At 36.5% G+C, this 14125-nt stretch overlaps 2 protein-coding genes across 2 annotated transcripts; one reads left to right on the forward strand and one right to left on the reverse strand.

The window, feature by feature from the left end:
- The first annotated feature begins 1270 nt into the window (after nt 1-1270).
- On the forward strand, nt 1271-3242 carry LOC145599239 (uncharacterized). The gene is made up of 4 exons (XM_081655642.1): nt 1271-2419; nt 2732-2822; nt 2936-3093; nt 3177-3242. Exons 1-4 carry the CDS (start codon nt 1271-1273, stop codon nt 3240-3242), a joined length of 1464 nt encoding a protein of 487 aa, XP_081511768.1.
- A 1893-nt stretch (nt 3243-5135) lies between these two features.
- On the reverse strand, nt 5136-13914 carry LOC145598617 (uncharacterized). The gene is made up of 12 exons (XM_081654992.1): nt 13729-13914; nt 13361-13626; nt 13029-13102; nt 12848-12942; nt 12671-12768; nt 12443-12526; nt 12165-12245; nt 11146-11238; nt 10955-11050; nt 9721-9800; nt 9138-9226; nt 5136-6098 (listed from the first exon to the last, which is right to left on the reverse strand). The coding sequence occupies exons 1-12, from the start codon at nt 13859-13861 to the stop codon at nt 5767-5769; spliced, it is 1521 nt and encodes a 506-aa protein (XP_081511118.1). The 5' UTR covers nt 13862-13914; the 3' UTR covers nt 5136-5766.
- Nucleotides 13915-14125: the final 211 nt, after the last annotated feature.

Consider the following 14125-nt stretch of genomic DNA (forward strand, 5'->3'; position numbering starts at 1 on the left):
TTTTGCCATGCTTAGGCCGCCTTTTAGAAAATTTTGACATTGTACCACACATAGCAAGTAGACTTAGTTTTGGGCCATGTCTAAAGATGGTACAAAAAAAGCATGAAAGACACAGTTTTTAAACACAACACGTTATTGTGCATGTTAAGCCACCTTTATTTAGGAGAAGCACAACAAAACACGCTAAAATCAATGAAATGTGTGGCTTAGGCACGCAAGCACGACCATGCTTGACATGATGACTTGTGGCTTGGGCCGACCTTTTGATAATTTTGACCTGACTCGAGACGTTGCGTAGCTTCAAGACCAGGACTATTTAAACCCAAAGCACATCGACTCAACACAAGGCATGACCCACATTTATCTTTACTTAGGCCCAAGGTTTTGTTTTTTTTTTGTTTTTTTTTTTTGAGTTGATTGTATCGAGCTAGATCTTATTCAACCCGTGCTTGTGAAAGTTTCTAAAACAATATACTTTAGCAAAAAAAAAACTAAAGGAACCAAGTCTACATTTTTTAAGAGATCAAAGTAAAAAATTTCGAAGGGGGGGTGGGGTTGAATTTCTTTAAAACTAACCTAAGGCTTTTTTTAGTTAATTGTTCTAGAAAATATGAGATGTTCTATCTATCTCATAGCAAGAACAAAATTATTTAAACACAGGCTAATTTAATTGGGCAAAAATAATTCAAGGCAACCGTTACAGAAAACCAACGTCCAAACTGGAGAAAGATCAATCATAGCCATTCACGTATTTATGTCCCAAGGTTTTTACATTTTCTTTCTTGATCCTAATTTGTTGAATTGCTATCTGAAATTAGTTTGAACGTTGCTTAATCCACATTAAATAGGTGAACCAAAAATTGGGTTGATAAATTTACATAAGAAATTGTTGGTGAGCAATTACCCTTTTAAAATTTTTCCAGGCGTTGATCAATTTGCATCTTTAAGGCAACTTTGTGCATGTTGGTTTTACACCATTTTATCAAACATGATATGAACTGGTAGTTCTTGATCATGTTTCAGAAATTTTAACGGCTTGTATATGCGAAAGTTATGTTGAAGTCCACGTAAAAATGCAGAAGTTGTACACATTCAAGGTGGTTTGTTTATCATGTTCTTATGATGTGCTACATTGATTGGTAGCGTGGTTAATCTCTTAAGTTAAAAAGGCTGATCAACGTCAATAATGTGATATATTTTGACGTTGAATTCGTGTTTGATGAGGTAGTAGTCGAAAGGGATAGAGTTAACAGATATTTTAAGGGAAATTATGGTTAATGCATGTGTAGAGCATGATGATTTTTTTGACGCCCTTGAAGAGATTTCTTCAGAATCTAGTTGTGGTAGTGGATCAGATGGTTCTGAGGGTTGTACTTCTGAAATTCAACAAGCTAGTAATAATTCATTCAATAGTCTGCACTATGACTTTTGGTGTGGAAACCCCAAAAGTATTGATGAACGACGTGATGATTTTATAAGAACAACGGGTTTTGTTTTAGATCGGTGCCACACTGCAAGAGAAGGGCCTGATGATTCTTGTGTGATCACAGTGAGTAATGACAGGACGGCAGGAGCTAATGACCATGACAAAGGGAAGGGTTTGGCTTGTCGGAATCATGAAGCAGGAAATGGAGAAGATCAGGATGTGTTGTGCAGAATTCGGTGCTTGAAAGATGGGAGAGAGTTTGAAGTAGAGGAGGCAGATGATGAAGGAATGCTTAGGAAACTTCATGAAGTTGGTTCGAGTTCTTGTTATACAACTGATGAGTTTCAGGAGACATATGGATCACCTAATCTTGTTGAACACTTCATGACAAGAGAATCATCAAAAGGGTGTAGTAAGGTGTTTAAGAGGAAATTGCAGAGCAAGGAAGGCTGTTTGAAGAGATTTAGCTTCAAAGCCGCAAATATGTTTAACAAAGATAAGGAAAAGAATGAGGTGTTTCACAACCGCAAACTCTTTGGGTCTAGAAGCCAAAAAATTCATGTTCATTCTCACAAAAAGCGGTCAAAGGAGTTGTCTTCTATGTATCATATGCAAGAATTTTCTGCTCACAAGGGCTCGATACTGTGTATGAAGTTCAGTCTTGACGGGCAATATCTTGCCACTGGTGGGGAAGATGGAGCTTTGAACGTATGGAAGATAGTTGAAGAGGGATGGATGACTGTTTCTGACCATTTGAACTTCAGTGTTGCATCAGCAGGTTTGAAATTTTCTGTAAACGGCATTCCAAAATTGGCTTGCTTTCTGAAGTGTAAGGAGGAAGGCAACGTGAAGAATAAGTTGAAGAAATGTGCAGACTCAGCTGGCAATGGTATTATGGTCCCTCGCAAAGTGTTTCGTATTCTAGAGAAGCCTTGGCATGAGTTCCGCGGACATGAGGGTGAGATCCCTGATATCTCATGGTCTAAGAATGGGGTTAGTATGTTACTACTTCAGAAAAATGATGTTATATAGAGTTATGGTTTCTTACAATCTGTTAGGTTAGTGATCATAGAGGATAGGGGAGGGTAAGGGAAGGGAAAGATGGTAAGTGGTGGAATGAGCTTGCATTTTCTTCCCAATCTTTTCCAATATCCCTCTGTTTCCTTCTCATCCCTCCTCTTCCATTAAATCCGCTCATTCAAACGTACCTTTAAAATTCTAATTGTTCGCAATAATTAACTGCAGTGTTGCTATGAATAATCTGTGTGTGGATCTCTATGAATTCCTTGTTTACCTTCAATGCAGCATTTGCTGTCATCCTCGGTTGATAAGACAGTGCGCCTGTGGAAAGTGGGATATAGCCGATGTTTAAAGGTTTTTCCTCACAATGATTTTGGTAATATGAAGTTCATGTTTCTGCTAGACGCGATTTTCCCTTATCTAAACTAAAAGTTTTTCTCCATCATTGTCTTGACATAACCTTTTGACTCTGTCATTCTATTGATGTAGTAACTTGTGCACAGTTCAATCCCACAAATGATAATTACTTCATCAGCGGTTCTATAGATGGAAAAGTCCGGATCTGGGATGTCTTAAGATGTCAAGTGGTTGACTGGATTGATATGAAGGAAATCGTCACTGCTGTTTGCTATCGTCCTGATGGAAAGGTCATATATAGCAGTTAGCTTCTCTCTTAGCCCTCTTTCTAAGTTATATCGGAATTTTAATGATATTTTTTGCCAAATTACAGGGTGGTATTGTTGGATCAATGGTTGGAAACTGCTCGTTTTTTGAAATAGCAGGTTATGTTTTTTGACACCTGTACTAAATCATCTCTGATGCTAAATTCCGTTAGAATTGGCAATTAGCATGAAACAGACATTTTATGTCCTCTTTTGTATACTTAAGCATAATTTTCATGCTTGTTTGAGTACTTTGCCTAGTGTCTACAAGATTGGTTTGTTCAGTTATTATGTTTTCACTAGTAATCATTCTTCATTCCTTCCATTCAATCAAACTTCACCCCCCAATAGGATTACAGATCTTTAATTTTATTTTGTAAGTTTGAATTCAGAAAATTGCTGATGCAATATTGCATGCACCAGATGATATTATGCATCGAACATCTATTATGTACTTGCAAGACAAGAAGAAGATAACTTGCAAGAGGATAACTGGCTTTCAGGTTACAAGCTTTTTCATTTTTCTCTATGCATATAATTCTTTTCTTTTCTTTCTTTCTGCATTTATTTTTAAATTTCATGTTGAATTTGTCTTCTCTTATCGCAGTTTTCTCCAAGGAACCCAAGTGAAGTAGTAGTCAGCTCGAATGATTCTCTAGTCCGAATTCTCAAGGGAGCTGATATCATCTGTAAGCTTAGAGGTTGGTAATCTTAATATCCACTCTGGTTTACATTAGAAGAGGATCACTGAATCATACAGTAGTTCTTTTGACAGCTTTTAAGTAAATTTACTAATGCAGCTTTTATTGTATCAATTTTGTTCTTTTTAGGTTGTGTTCCACTAATTGATCGAAGAAGCAAAGTATTTGCATCTTTCACTGCTGATGGGAAACACATTATCTCAGCTACCGATGATTCAAATGCTTATATCTGGAGCCACATTGACAATGAGAGAACTACAAACAGCAAACCCAAAAACATTTGGTCTTCTGAAAGTTTCTCATCACCTAATGCTCTGATCGCAGTACCTTGGCATGGTTTTACATCCAACTCAGATATATTATCCCTGACGACTAGACAACCTAGTACACCAAGACATAACCAGAAATCTTCTGTTTCAAGTGGCAACTACTGTTATGCAAAGCAGGATGAAGGGTCATCAACAGCTGTTTTGCCTGCCATAGGAGACATCGATTACGAGTTCTTAAGGAAAGTATGTGAGAGCATTTTGAATGGCTCACACATGTGGGGGCTAGTGATAGTAACTGGAGGTAAAGATGGTTATATTAGAACATATCACAATTATGGACTTCCTGTTCGATGTTCGACAAAGAAATCCCTCAAATCCTCATTCTCTTTATCTAATTTTAGATACCGATGCATAGAAAACTGCAGTAGCTTAGGAAGTTCAACTAGTTTTGATTGGTAGTTTAGGCAGAAGATGGTAGGATTAAGCATCAATAGGTTTGCTGTATATTACCACATTAGGTTATTTCTGATGCCTGGATTAGTAAAATTTATATATAAAAAATTTACTTCTGCTCAGATTTGATTACTTTGTCTAGAGACTTGATTCAGTTCCCCGATTTTAATATACGATTGTGCTGGGCAACTGAGTGACTTGAAAATCTTATTTGAGATTTATTTCATATTATGTTAGAAATCAAGAAAGGGGCAAAAACCATTCTCTCATGTATGTTGGTGGATAGTTGTGGTTAACAGTAAAAAGGTCAAGGATCAGAGGCTAGGAGAGTGGCCGAAGAAAACCTTTTGAAAATTAGCTAGGCAAAACAAACCCTTCAGTTTTTTTTTTTTTTTTTTTTTTTTTTTTTTTTTTTTTTTTTTTTTTTTTTTTTTGGGGGTAAATATGTTTTGTAAGCCTGTAATTGATATGTAAACATACCAACTCACCAAGTGCAACAATTCACCTAAATTGACAGCTCTACCCTGAGCTTAGTATTCAGTATCAACCCTCCACGAAGAAAAAAAAAAAAAAAAAAAAAAACTGAAGAAAATATACTGTAAAGTGGAAATAAACCATGACTCATGTTTATACATGTAACATGTTCGAAAAAGCATTCATATTATAGCATGACTGCAGCGATAGGAAAAAGATAGAGAGTAAAATGTGATAGGAAAAAGATAAGGTAAAATATGGTGGTAAACTTATATACATGACACATGAAGTGAAAGGAGATTTAAAGATCTTGCAATCACCTGGAGCAGCTCTTCTGGATAGTCCGCTAGATTGCTGGAAGCCTGAAGCACCTGAGATTCACGAAGGTAAAGGCACACCTTGCTCCATCCAAGGAGAACATGTTAGCCCGCATCTTTGAATATAGTCAATCTGAACTTGCACTCTCCAGTAGCTTGACAGAGGATCAAGCAAATCCAAGGCCAACAGTCACAACTGAGATTTTGTCTTCATAGTTAATTTGGGGCACACAATCTTTCTTTTTCCTCCAAAAATTCCTCCACTATCATACCCAAATTGAGCCATGGAGTCGCTATAAGACTCCAGTCCCAATAGTGGCTACTTGTATCTTGCATCTAACATGAATCAATGTGCTGCAATCTTGAATCAGATTGAATTCAAGAAAGATGCTACTCTCCATTATTGATCCAAATTGAGCATTGAGTATAGACTACAGGCTTCACCTACAAAGGCCACAAATCCCCCCATAAAGACTTCCGAGCTTGATGATGTAAGGTAGGATTTTTCGCCCGAGTAACGACCAAATGATCAAATGAGCCTTCTGAACCATCATGCTTGGTAGCCCTACATACATCCATTTCAACACGTCTACCCCTCTTTTGAGGCATGAAAATTATTCTACCCCAACCACTTCCCAGATCTGCACGGCTTGATTGCTCTCCTTCCTCTTCGTCTTCATGCTCAATATCCATACCAGATTCTGTTGCATCAGAATCATATGAAGGAGGATCCTCGGAGAGAACAATCTCATCAGGTTCTAGCTCAGATTGGTCCTCTGTGGCAACAGAAGAGTTCAACAGCATCAGAATTTATCAGTGACTCACTAAGACAAGCTGCGCTAACCAGAAAAGAATGCTTCAACTTTTCCTTCACTTGTTGGGCTAAATGCCAACAAAGCAACCAGGCTACACTACACAACTTAAAGGCCCTCAAAACTGGACTAAAGTTTTAAATTGTGCTAAATAATAAGACATTAACTAACTAAAAACATGAACACAAGACTTGAGCACCTGTTATAGAGACGTAGTTCCTTGTTCAAGACAAAAAATTTACCAGCTTTAGTCTAAGGAAGTAGAAATTCCTCTTTAATTCTGTAATAGCTAAGCCTTTTTACAAGTAGAAAAAACCTAGCCCTAAGAAAAGAAGTGTAGACTACCTATTATACTAAAGAAATCCTTCAGTGTGTATTTGGATAAAGAAAGGGGAAGGAAAAGCAGGGGACGGAAGGAGGGGTGGGAAGGGAAAGGGAGGGGAGGGGAGGGAAGAAAGATGAGTTTTCCTTCCAAATATCTCCATTGTTGGAGAGATCAATTTCTTATAATTAAATTCCTCCATTTCTCTCCCTCCAATCCCTTTCCTTCTTCATTTGTTATCCAGATGAAAGATATTGATATTCCATCCCTACATTTCCCTTCCCTTTTTTCCCTCCACTTACTTCAATCCAAACATAGTGTAACTATCGATAAACCAGCATAAAGCAAGCCTGTTACAAAGCTTACCAAATTCAGACAGAAAGGTTGCAATGTACAAGACTACAAGAAGCTATAGATTTCTTTTAGGGGCCTCAAGAAGACAAAACCTGAGCACTAGAACTTGAGAAAGCAATAATACTGTTGTCAAATTCAAAGAAACTTCCCACATTGCTCATTATGTTTCATCCCTAATATTATTTTTTCTTTTTGGCAATTAAAATTTATTACTTGCCAGAAAAAGACAATCCAAACCAGAGTTTAAAAAGCAAAGTAAAACCAGACCAAATACCAAGCCTGAAAAACATCAATATGATCATTCCTCCTTGGAATGTTTGAAGAAAATACTCTATATGCAAAGCTAAAAGAAAAAAATTTCTGCTATTTTGTAACTTTTGGCTCCCAATTAGCAACAAAAGGGGAAGATCAAATAAAACGTGTGTTGAATGAGCTTCCAAAGACAAGGACTTGTCAATATATATACACACACACACACACACAAATATATATATATATATATATATATATATATATATATATATATATATATATATATATATATTTGTGTGTGTGTGTGTGTAGTCTTGGGGACTGTTGATAGTCTTCTTATCCTTTCATTGTTGTCTGTACTGTTAAAATTCTAACTGATTTTAATATATAAATAGTTCCAAAAGGTTTTAATACCTTTTCAACTTTTCAAGAATTATATATTGTTTGAATCAACATCACCCTAAAATATTTTTCAGCTTTTTGTGAATTATAGATAGTTTGAATCAAAATTACCCTTATGCTCATTAAATTTCATCCTTCAGCAATTGCCGTTGCTTCCTTTTCAAAATGTGATGGCCTCATATAACTGCTAGCAACATTACTCTCATTGACTCATTGCTAGTTTCCTAGTATTCCTTCCGTCCTTTAAGACAAAGCCTCTTTCTAGCATTTATTACTCTCATAATAAAGCAAAAGAGGCTTTTAATTTAGGGACGGAGGGAGTATTGGTTAAGAAAATGTTTCAACTAGGGCATTTAGTGAAGGATCAGAAGTATAAAGTATTCGAGAAAAGAGAATCAACAGAATCATCAGTCTAATTCACAAGGAAAAAGTCCTTAGAAAGCCTGGAATTTTGATGACAACGCAAGTAAAAGACCTCAGTATAGAGCATATAAATTAGGTTTCCTAATAAACTATGTTGTCAATAATAGAGGATGGTCTACCCTACCCAATGGATCTCAATTTCATTACTACATCAGCCGCTAATGTGACCAATGGATCTCAATTTCATTACTACATCAGCCACTAATGTGACCAATGGAATGAAAGCTTCCAAGAATTGCAAGCTACAATGTACTTATTTGTTAGGGCCTGTATCTATCAGCAAGCCCTCAAGAGATTAAAGCCGTGGGTTTCAGTCAGTGGCCTTATCCATCTTGAAGTACATGAACCAATATAGAATAAAGTACCAAATCTTAACAATAGTTTACGACAACCATGATCTATTTATAAATTGACCAAGCATTTAAAAAAAATAATAAAAAAAAAATTAAAAAAAAAACAGTAAACCACTATAGAACAAGTTCGCAGATGAACAATGTATACAAATCTCTACCCTACCCCAGTCAATTGTACTACCTCCGTTTCTTTTTAGTTGACACGTATTCCTTTTTAGGAAGTTTTTTTTTAGTTGACACGTTTCCTTTTTGGGTAAATTTTTTACCTTGCATTTACAAGCTACCCCACTTGCTTTTTCATTCTCTATCACTCTCTCTCCTCTCCTTAATATATGTGCCTAAATCAAACGCGTCAACTAAATAGAAACGGAGGAAGTAGTTCAGGAAAACAAGAGGTAATAATCAATAGGAAAGAGAAAATGACTCTGATAGGCATATGCATCTCATGTTAAGCTAAAAGGTAAGCTTGAGCCTGGAGTCTCGTGCATTCACAACCATTAGATTATCAGGAAGCTAAGACTTCCCAGAGGCTCAGGCATTCGCAACCATAAGATTATTAGGAAGCTTAGACTTCCCAAAGGCTCTCGCATTCACAACCATTAGATTATCAAGAAGCTTAGACTTTGCGTATACCAGATTAAACATTATTTAGCACCAACATCAAAGAAAATTTCCAGAAATAACATTTTTGGCCAACTAAAAAGCTAGCTGGGCAGATGGGACCTTGGGGGAGTAATCATTGCATATTTGTGGACCAATGCACCTTCCTCTCACAATAAAGTTGTTATCAATTTTGTTTGGAAGAAAACTGCATAATAGTTGTGAAGGGTGGGAGCAATGGTCCATATATCTAGGAAAATAATTATGCGGATAAAGGAGCGGATAAGAGTCGCGTACCATAATCAATTTCAAGTTCCTCGGGATTTCTTTTGGCATGCAATTCTTTTAAGGTCTCAAACTTAATTCCATCAAGAGGCCAAGGATCCCTGTTCAGTAATTTGGAAAAAAAAAAAAAAAAAATCTTCATTCACCATGGAATTCAAACCTAAACATCAAGAATAATCAATAGCAAGGAAGAAGCGGAAGAATGGCTCGCATTGGATTATTGGAAACAAATCGACAGAATGTATTGCGGCAGTCAAAAGCAAACTATGCAGTCTTACATGATAAGCTTACATTTGCCTTTCTTCCTACCATTGTTACCCCAACATCCTGAATCCCAAGTATCCGTGTCTTGGCACAGATCATGATATCAGGCACAAATGGATATGGTTACTAGGGTATGCACTTTGAAAGATTATAGGAAATTGTAGAATAGCAAAGCTTCATATTAAAATAGCTAATTTATCTTGCACCTAATCATCTTTTTCAAAGTTTTCTTAAACAACAGCTCTATAGTGAGTAGAGCAAAAACAAACAATGGTAGCATGTCATAATGAAATTTAAATACACGTGTAAAGCTTGAGCATAAAATACTCACTGCGGTCTTTTTCCTCGTCTCAATACCACATAGGAAAATTTCTCATCCTCAAATCCACGTAAAGGTGAACCATTTGATCTCTGCAAGACAATACCAAACACAAAAGCTTGGTCACAACATAGCTCACTTTAATATATGTCAGTAATTTCACCCCTTTATTTCACTGATTTTGTTTCTATTAGAAACACTGCCTTACTCAAAGACAACAGAGGCCAAAAAAGTAGGTACTTAAAATGGTCTTCCTTAAACACTTGAACCCTCAACCAAATCAGAATCTTAACCCAGGGTAGCTCCTAGTATACCCATTTACCCACTCAAATATGATTTGTATAAATAATAATACTACCTCCATTTCACATTATGTGTAACAGTTGGATCTTTTTATAACTCACAAAAATTACCAAATTGTTGCACATAATGTGACACGAGGTTGTATAATGGTTTAGTCCCGACTTGGTGTCTACCTATTATATCTAGTATACCCAATCAAATATGATCTGCATAAAGAATACTACAGTGGTTTAGTCCCGACTTGATGTCAACCAACTAAAATGAAATTCTTCAAGCTTAAAATATGTGCTTAACAGCATTTTGAAAAGCCAACTAGTGAACCAAATGTTTAATGAAAATCTGTATGTGTATATTTGTCTGTCTACTCTTGACTCTAGACTTAGTGTCAAACTGCTTAATTCAAAATTCTCAGAGTCCCACGCATATAGGTCATGATACATCTTCTGTAAAAAGAAGTTTGAAAGCCCAATTCAAAAATCAATTCCAATACAACATGGACAAGAACAATTGAAGCCTTAATCCCAAAGGATTGATTGGCTGAATTCCAATACAATTCATATGATTTCTATAGATGCTTGAGAAGGGATGAATTTATTTATACATTTTTTTGTTTTTTATGTTTTTGTTTTTGTTTTTTTTTTTTACTTGTAATTAAGGGATAAATTCCCATAATCTATACAAAAGCAGTCGATTGTCTCCTCATAAAACTAATACAAGAATATTTTAAAATGTATCTTCAATATTGAGTGCATCATCTGGTGGATGTTGTTGGTTACTTTAAACTTTAGAGACTACTGAAAAAAGATTGGTCGAATTTAAGAGAGATGTGTGATCTCAATTCAATTACAGGACATAATTACAACTCACTATCATTCCTCATGATGAAAACAAATTGAAACATCATGGGGACAGAGATAAAAGAATTTTCACAAGAGAGAAGGACCTTAAATGCACGCTGCGACTCTGTTCTCTGTAGTCGCTGAACAAAATGACAATATTTTCCACTCTTTGCCAGAGGACAAGGCCCATCATGTGGACACTGTGACAAAAACATGTAACAAAAGTAAGTGATCTCTTCTTGGCGTGTTTTAGGATGGGAGCAAGGAAGAGAGAAAAACGCAACAATATACTCACAGGAGCAATCACAAATGCTCCAACACTGGAAGCTTCTAGGTTTTCTGCAGCACCATTAGGTTTACGCAATTTAGCTTCAAGTTTACGCCGTTTCTGGAGATCGAAACCACACAAATAATGTTATACAGATCGATAAGTCAAAGGGAGCGTAATAGACACATAAAGATGATTACTATAAGTATGTGCAGAAGGATGAGAATCGCCCTATAAGGCTATAACCAGATAGCTCTACTTTCTCATACTTTTAGATCCACTAAGAGCCCGTGTCAGACGGGTTTTTCTACATTATAACCCTCTAACTTTTCGTTTTCTACGATGTGCCCCCCTTTTTGAGAAATCTACACTGTAACCTCAAAAAAATTTAGGTTCTATACGGTAACCTTGCCGTTAACAAATTCCGTTAGTGGAGCACACTCACCACTTAATAATATTTTTTATCGATTTGCGTGTTGGAAATGGTTCCGTTACAGGTTTTGGGGGCTATTTTGGCCCTAAAGGGTCCAAATTGAGCTCAGATTTGACAAAAAAATGACACAAATGTCTTGTTTTGCGTATTAAATACGTAAACACGCAAATCGAGACATTTCTTAATATGCAAAACGAGCCATTTGTGTTATTTTTTTGTCAAATCTAAGCCCTTTAGGAACAAAATAGCCTCCAAAACCATTAACGGAACCATTTCCAACACGCAAATCGATTAAAAAATATTATTAAGTGGTGAGTGGGCCCCACTAACGGAATTAGTTAACGGCAAGATAACGGCAAGGTTACCATATAGAAGCTAAATGTATTTTGAGGTTACAGTGTAGATTTCTCAAAAAAGGGGGCACATCGTAGAAAACGGAAAGTTAGAGGGTTATAATGTAGAAAAACCCGTGTCAGACATAGATTGCCACCACGACACATATCTATGTGTGGCCCGAGTGGTTGAGTCTGAATAACATAGCCTCAACATGTCCTAGAGGGTACATGTCCTAGAGGGTACTGACACCAGTCATGCACTATAACACACAACTTACCCTCTTCTCCATCCATAAAATATGTGATCGCATTTGAGATATAATATTAAACCCTTCAGGTGTGCCTGGTTCAACAAGTACCTAACATGCAGTGAAGAAACAGGAATGTAATTAGCGTAAATAAAATTCCAAATTTTTTGTTTAAAATACATACAAAACACAAAGTTAGCTAGACAAAGTTAAGTTTTTAAGACTTTGAAGCATCTCCCTCAACAAGAGAAATAGCATCCTCATTCCCACAAAACATTGGCATGAAAGCAAGGAATATTTCGAAATACCAGAATATCTCGAGTAAGACCCCATAGTTGACGTGCAATAGCAATCCTATCCTTCAGTGATGGAATCTCTCCAAGAACATAGGACTTCAAAGCAAAGGGCCATGCAATAACAAAAGAAACAAACATGAATAGCAGCACAAATTGTAGTTTATAGTGACAAAAATGTAAAACAACAAACAAACATTACAATGCAGCATTTGAGATAAACTACACTATGTAGTAACTTACAGCAATGACAAGGTCATGTGCCCTTTCAGCCTTCTTGATATCCTGAGTTAACGATTGAATCTTATTGTAGCTGTGAACAAGGGGCAGGTCCTTGATATCTAAGGAAAGAAAATACGTTTGAATCAAGTATAACTTAGTGCAATGTATCCAATATATGCAATAAAGTTCACTAATTACCTCGTACAAGACTAACTCCAGCACGTTGCATTGATTGAGAGGGCTCAATCAAATTGACCCATTCCAATGACTTTGGCCAAACCTCTCTCAACGCCCTGCACAATATCATACACAAAACAATTTCAACACCAGCAAACAACTACTCCACCAAGATTGCAAAATTAAAGAAATAGATTCTCACCAAAAAGCCGAGCCAGTACCAGACCCAAAGTCCAACACTTTAACAGGAGAAAATTCAGGCACCCTTCTTTTTATCTACAAACATCAACAAATCCCATATGTCATAAACACCTATATTAAGTTTTTAAACAAATGCAAAGTTGCAAACCCAATGTTACATAATTCACAAAATAAATTTGGTGCCGAATTCAACAAAACTAGGTAGCAGATTACATTCCTATGCCTAGTTACATACCGCAAATGGCAAAATACTGACCTAAACATTAAGAGTATCTCCAAGAATAACATCAACAATCAAACAATAGCAATAAATTTGTGAAAAGAAATAATCACCTCACGTAATATCCTATAACAAGCAGAATAAACAGCAGGCATTCGAGTGGCAACATAAGCAACAGTCTCATCATCAGTATAAGTTAATCCAATATCACCATATTCACTCTTGATTTTCCACCTCTTTGATTGTTCCATCGACTTCAATGGATCCTCAACAAGCTCCTTCGAAATCGACATTGGAAGCAACCGATTTACATCCTTAATTTCCGCAAATGATGCTGATAATCTCAGCACTTTCTTCTTCATATGCCCCATTTCTTGCTCTAATTAATCAATTAAACATTAAATTAAATCAATTTCAGCTCGAATTTGATTTTTTTTTCCAGAAAATTGAAATTGGAGGAGAGAGAAAATGAAGGACAAACCTTGAAGGTATTTTTCAATGGCGCGGCGAAGACGAACGGGGATTACAAGGCATTTCGACGATTGTTTCGCCGCCGAACGGATACTTTCCGGCGTGATTAATCGCCGGGAAGTTTCCGGTATCAACGCCGACATGATTTTCGCCGGAGAAGGGTTTTAGGAGAGAGAGTGAAGGGTTTTAGGTTGGTTCTTTCTTACAAACAGTTGGAGAAATGAGGTTGAAGGTGTGTCTCGGTGAGAGGGTGGATTTGGGCCGGCCTATTGTTTTAGGGTAATATGATTTGAGGTTTGATCCAAAATCAATGGAGAGTGGTCCAAGAAGTATGTTAGTTTAAGATCGATAGGTTGCTGGGTTGGTTTAGCAACGGTTTGATTTAGTCCATAGCAAAAAAAAACACA

Source organism: Chenopodium album, chromosome 20 (assembly GCF_948465745.1).
Source record: "Chenopodium album chromosome 20, dcCheAlbu1.1, whole genome shotgun sequence".
Lineage (NCBI taxonomy): Eukaryota > Viridiplantae > Streptophyta > Magnoliopsida > Caryophyllales > Amaranthaceae > Chenopodium > Chenopodium album.

Coding starts and splice junctions, on each gene's coding strand:
- LOC145599239 (XM_081655642.1), top strand. CDS start 1,271: ATGGTTAATGCATGTGTAGAGCATGATGATTTTTTTGACGCCCTTGAA. Junction 2,823..2,935: donor TTTTCCTCACAATGATTTTG/GTAATATGAAGT, acceptor CTATTGATGTAG/TAACTTGTGCACAGTTCAAT. Junction 3,094..3,176: donor GCTATCGTCCTGATGGAAAG/GTCATATATAGC, acceptor GCCAAATTACAG/GGTGGTATTGTTGGATCAAT.
- LOC145598617 (XM_081654992.1), bottom strand. CDS start 13,861: ATGTCGGCGTTGATACCGGAAACTTCCCGGCGATTAATCACGCCGGAA. Junction 9,227..9,720: donor AGACGAGGAAAAAGACCGCA/GTGAGTATTTTA, acceptor ATTACTGAACAG/GGATCCTTGGCCTCTTGATG. Junction 6,099..9,137: donor GGAACTTGAAATTGATTATG/GTACGCGACTCT, acceptor CTGTTGCCACAG/AGGACCAATCTGAGCTAGAA.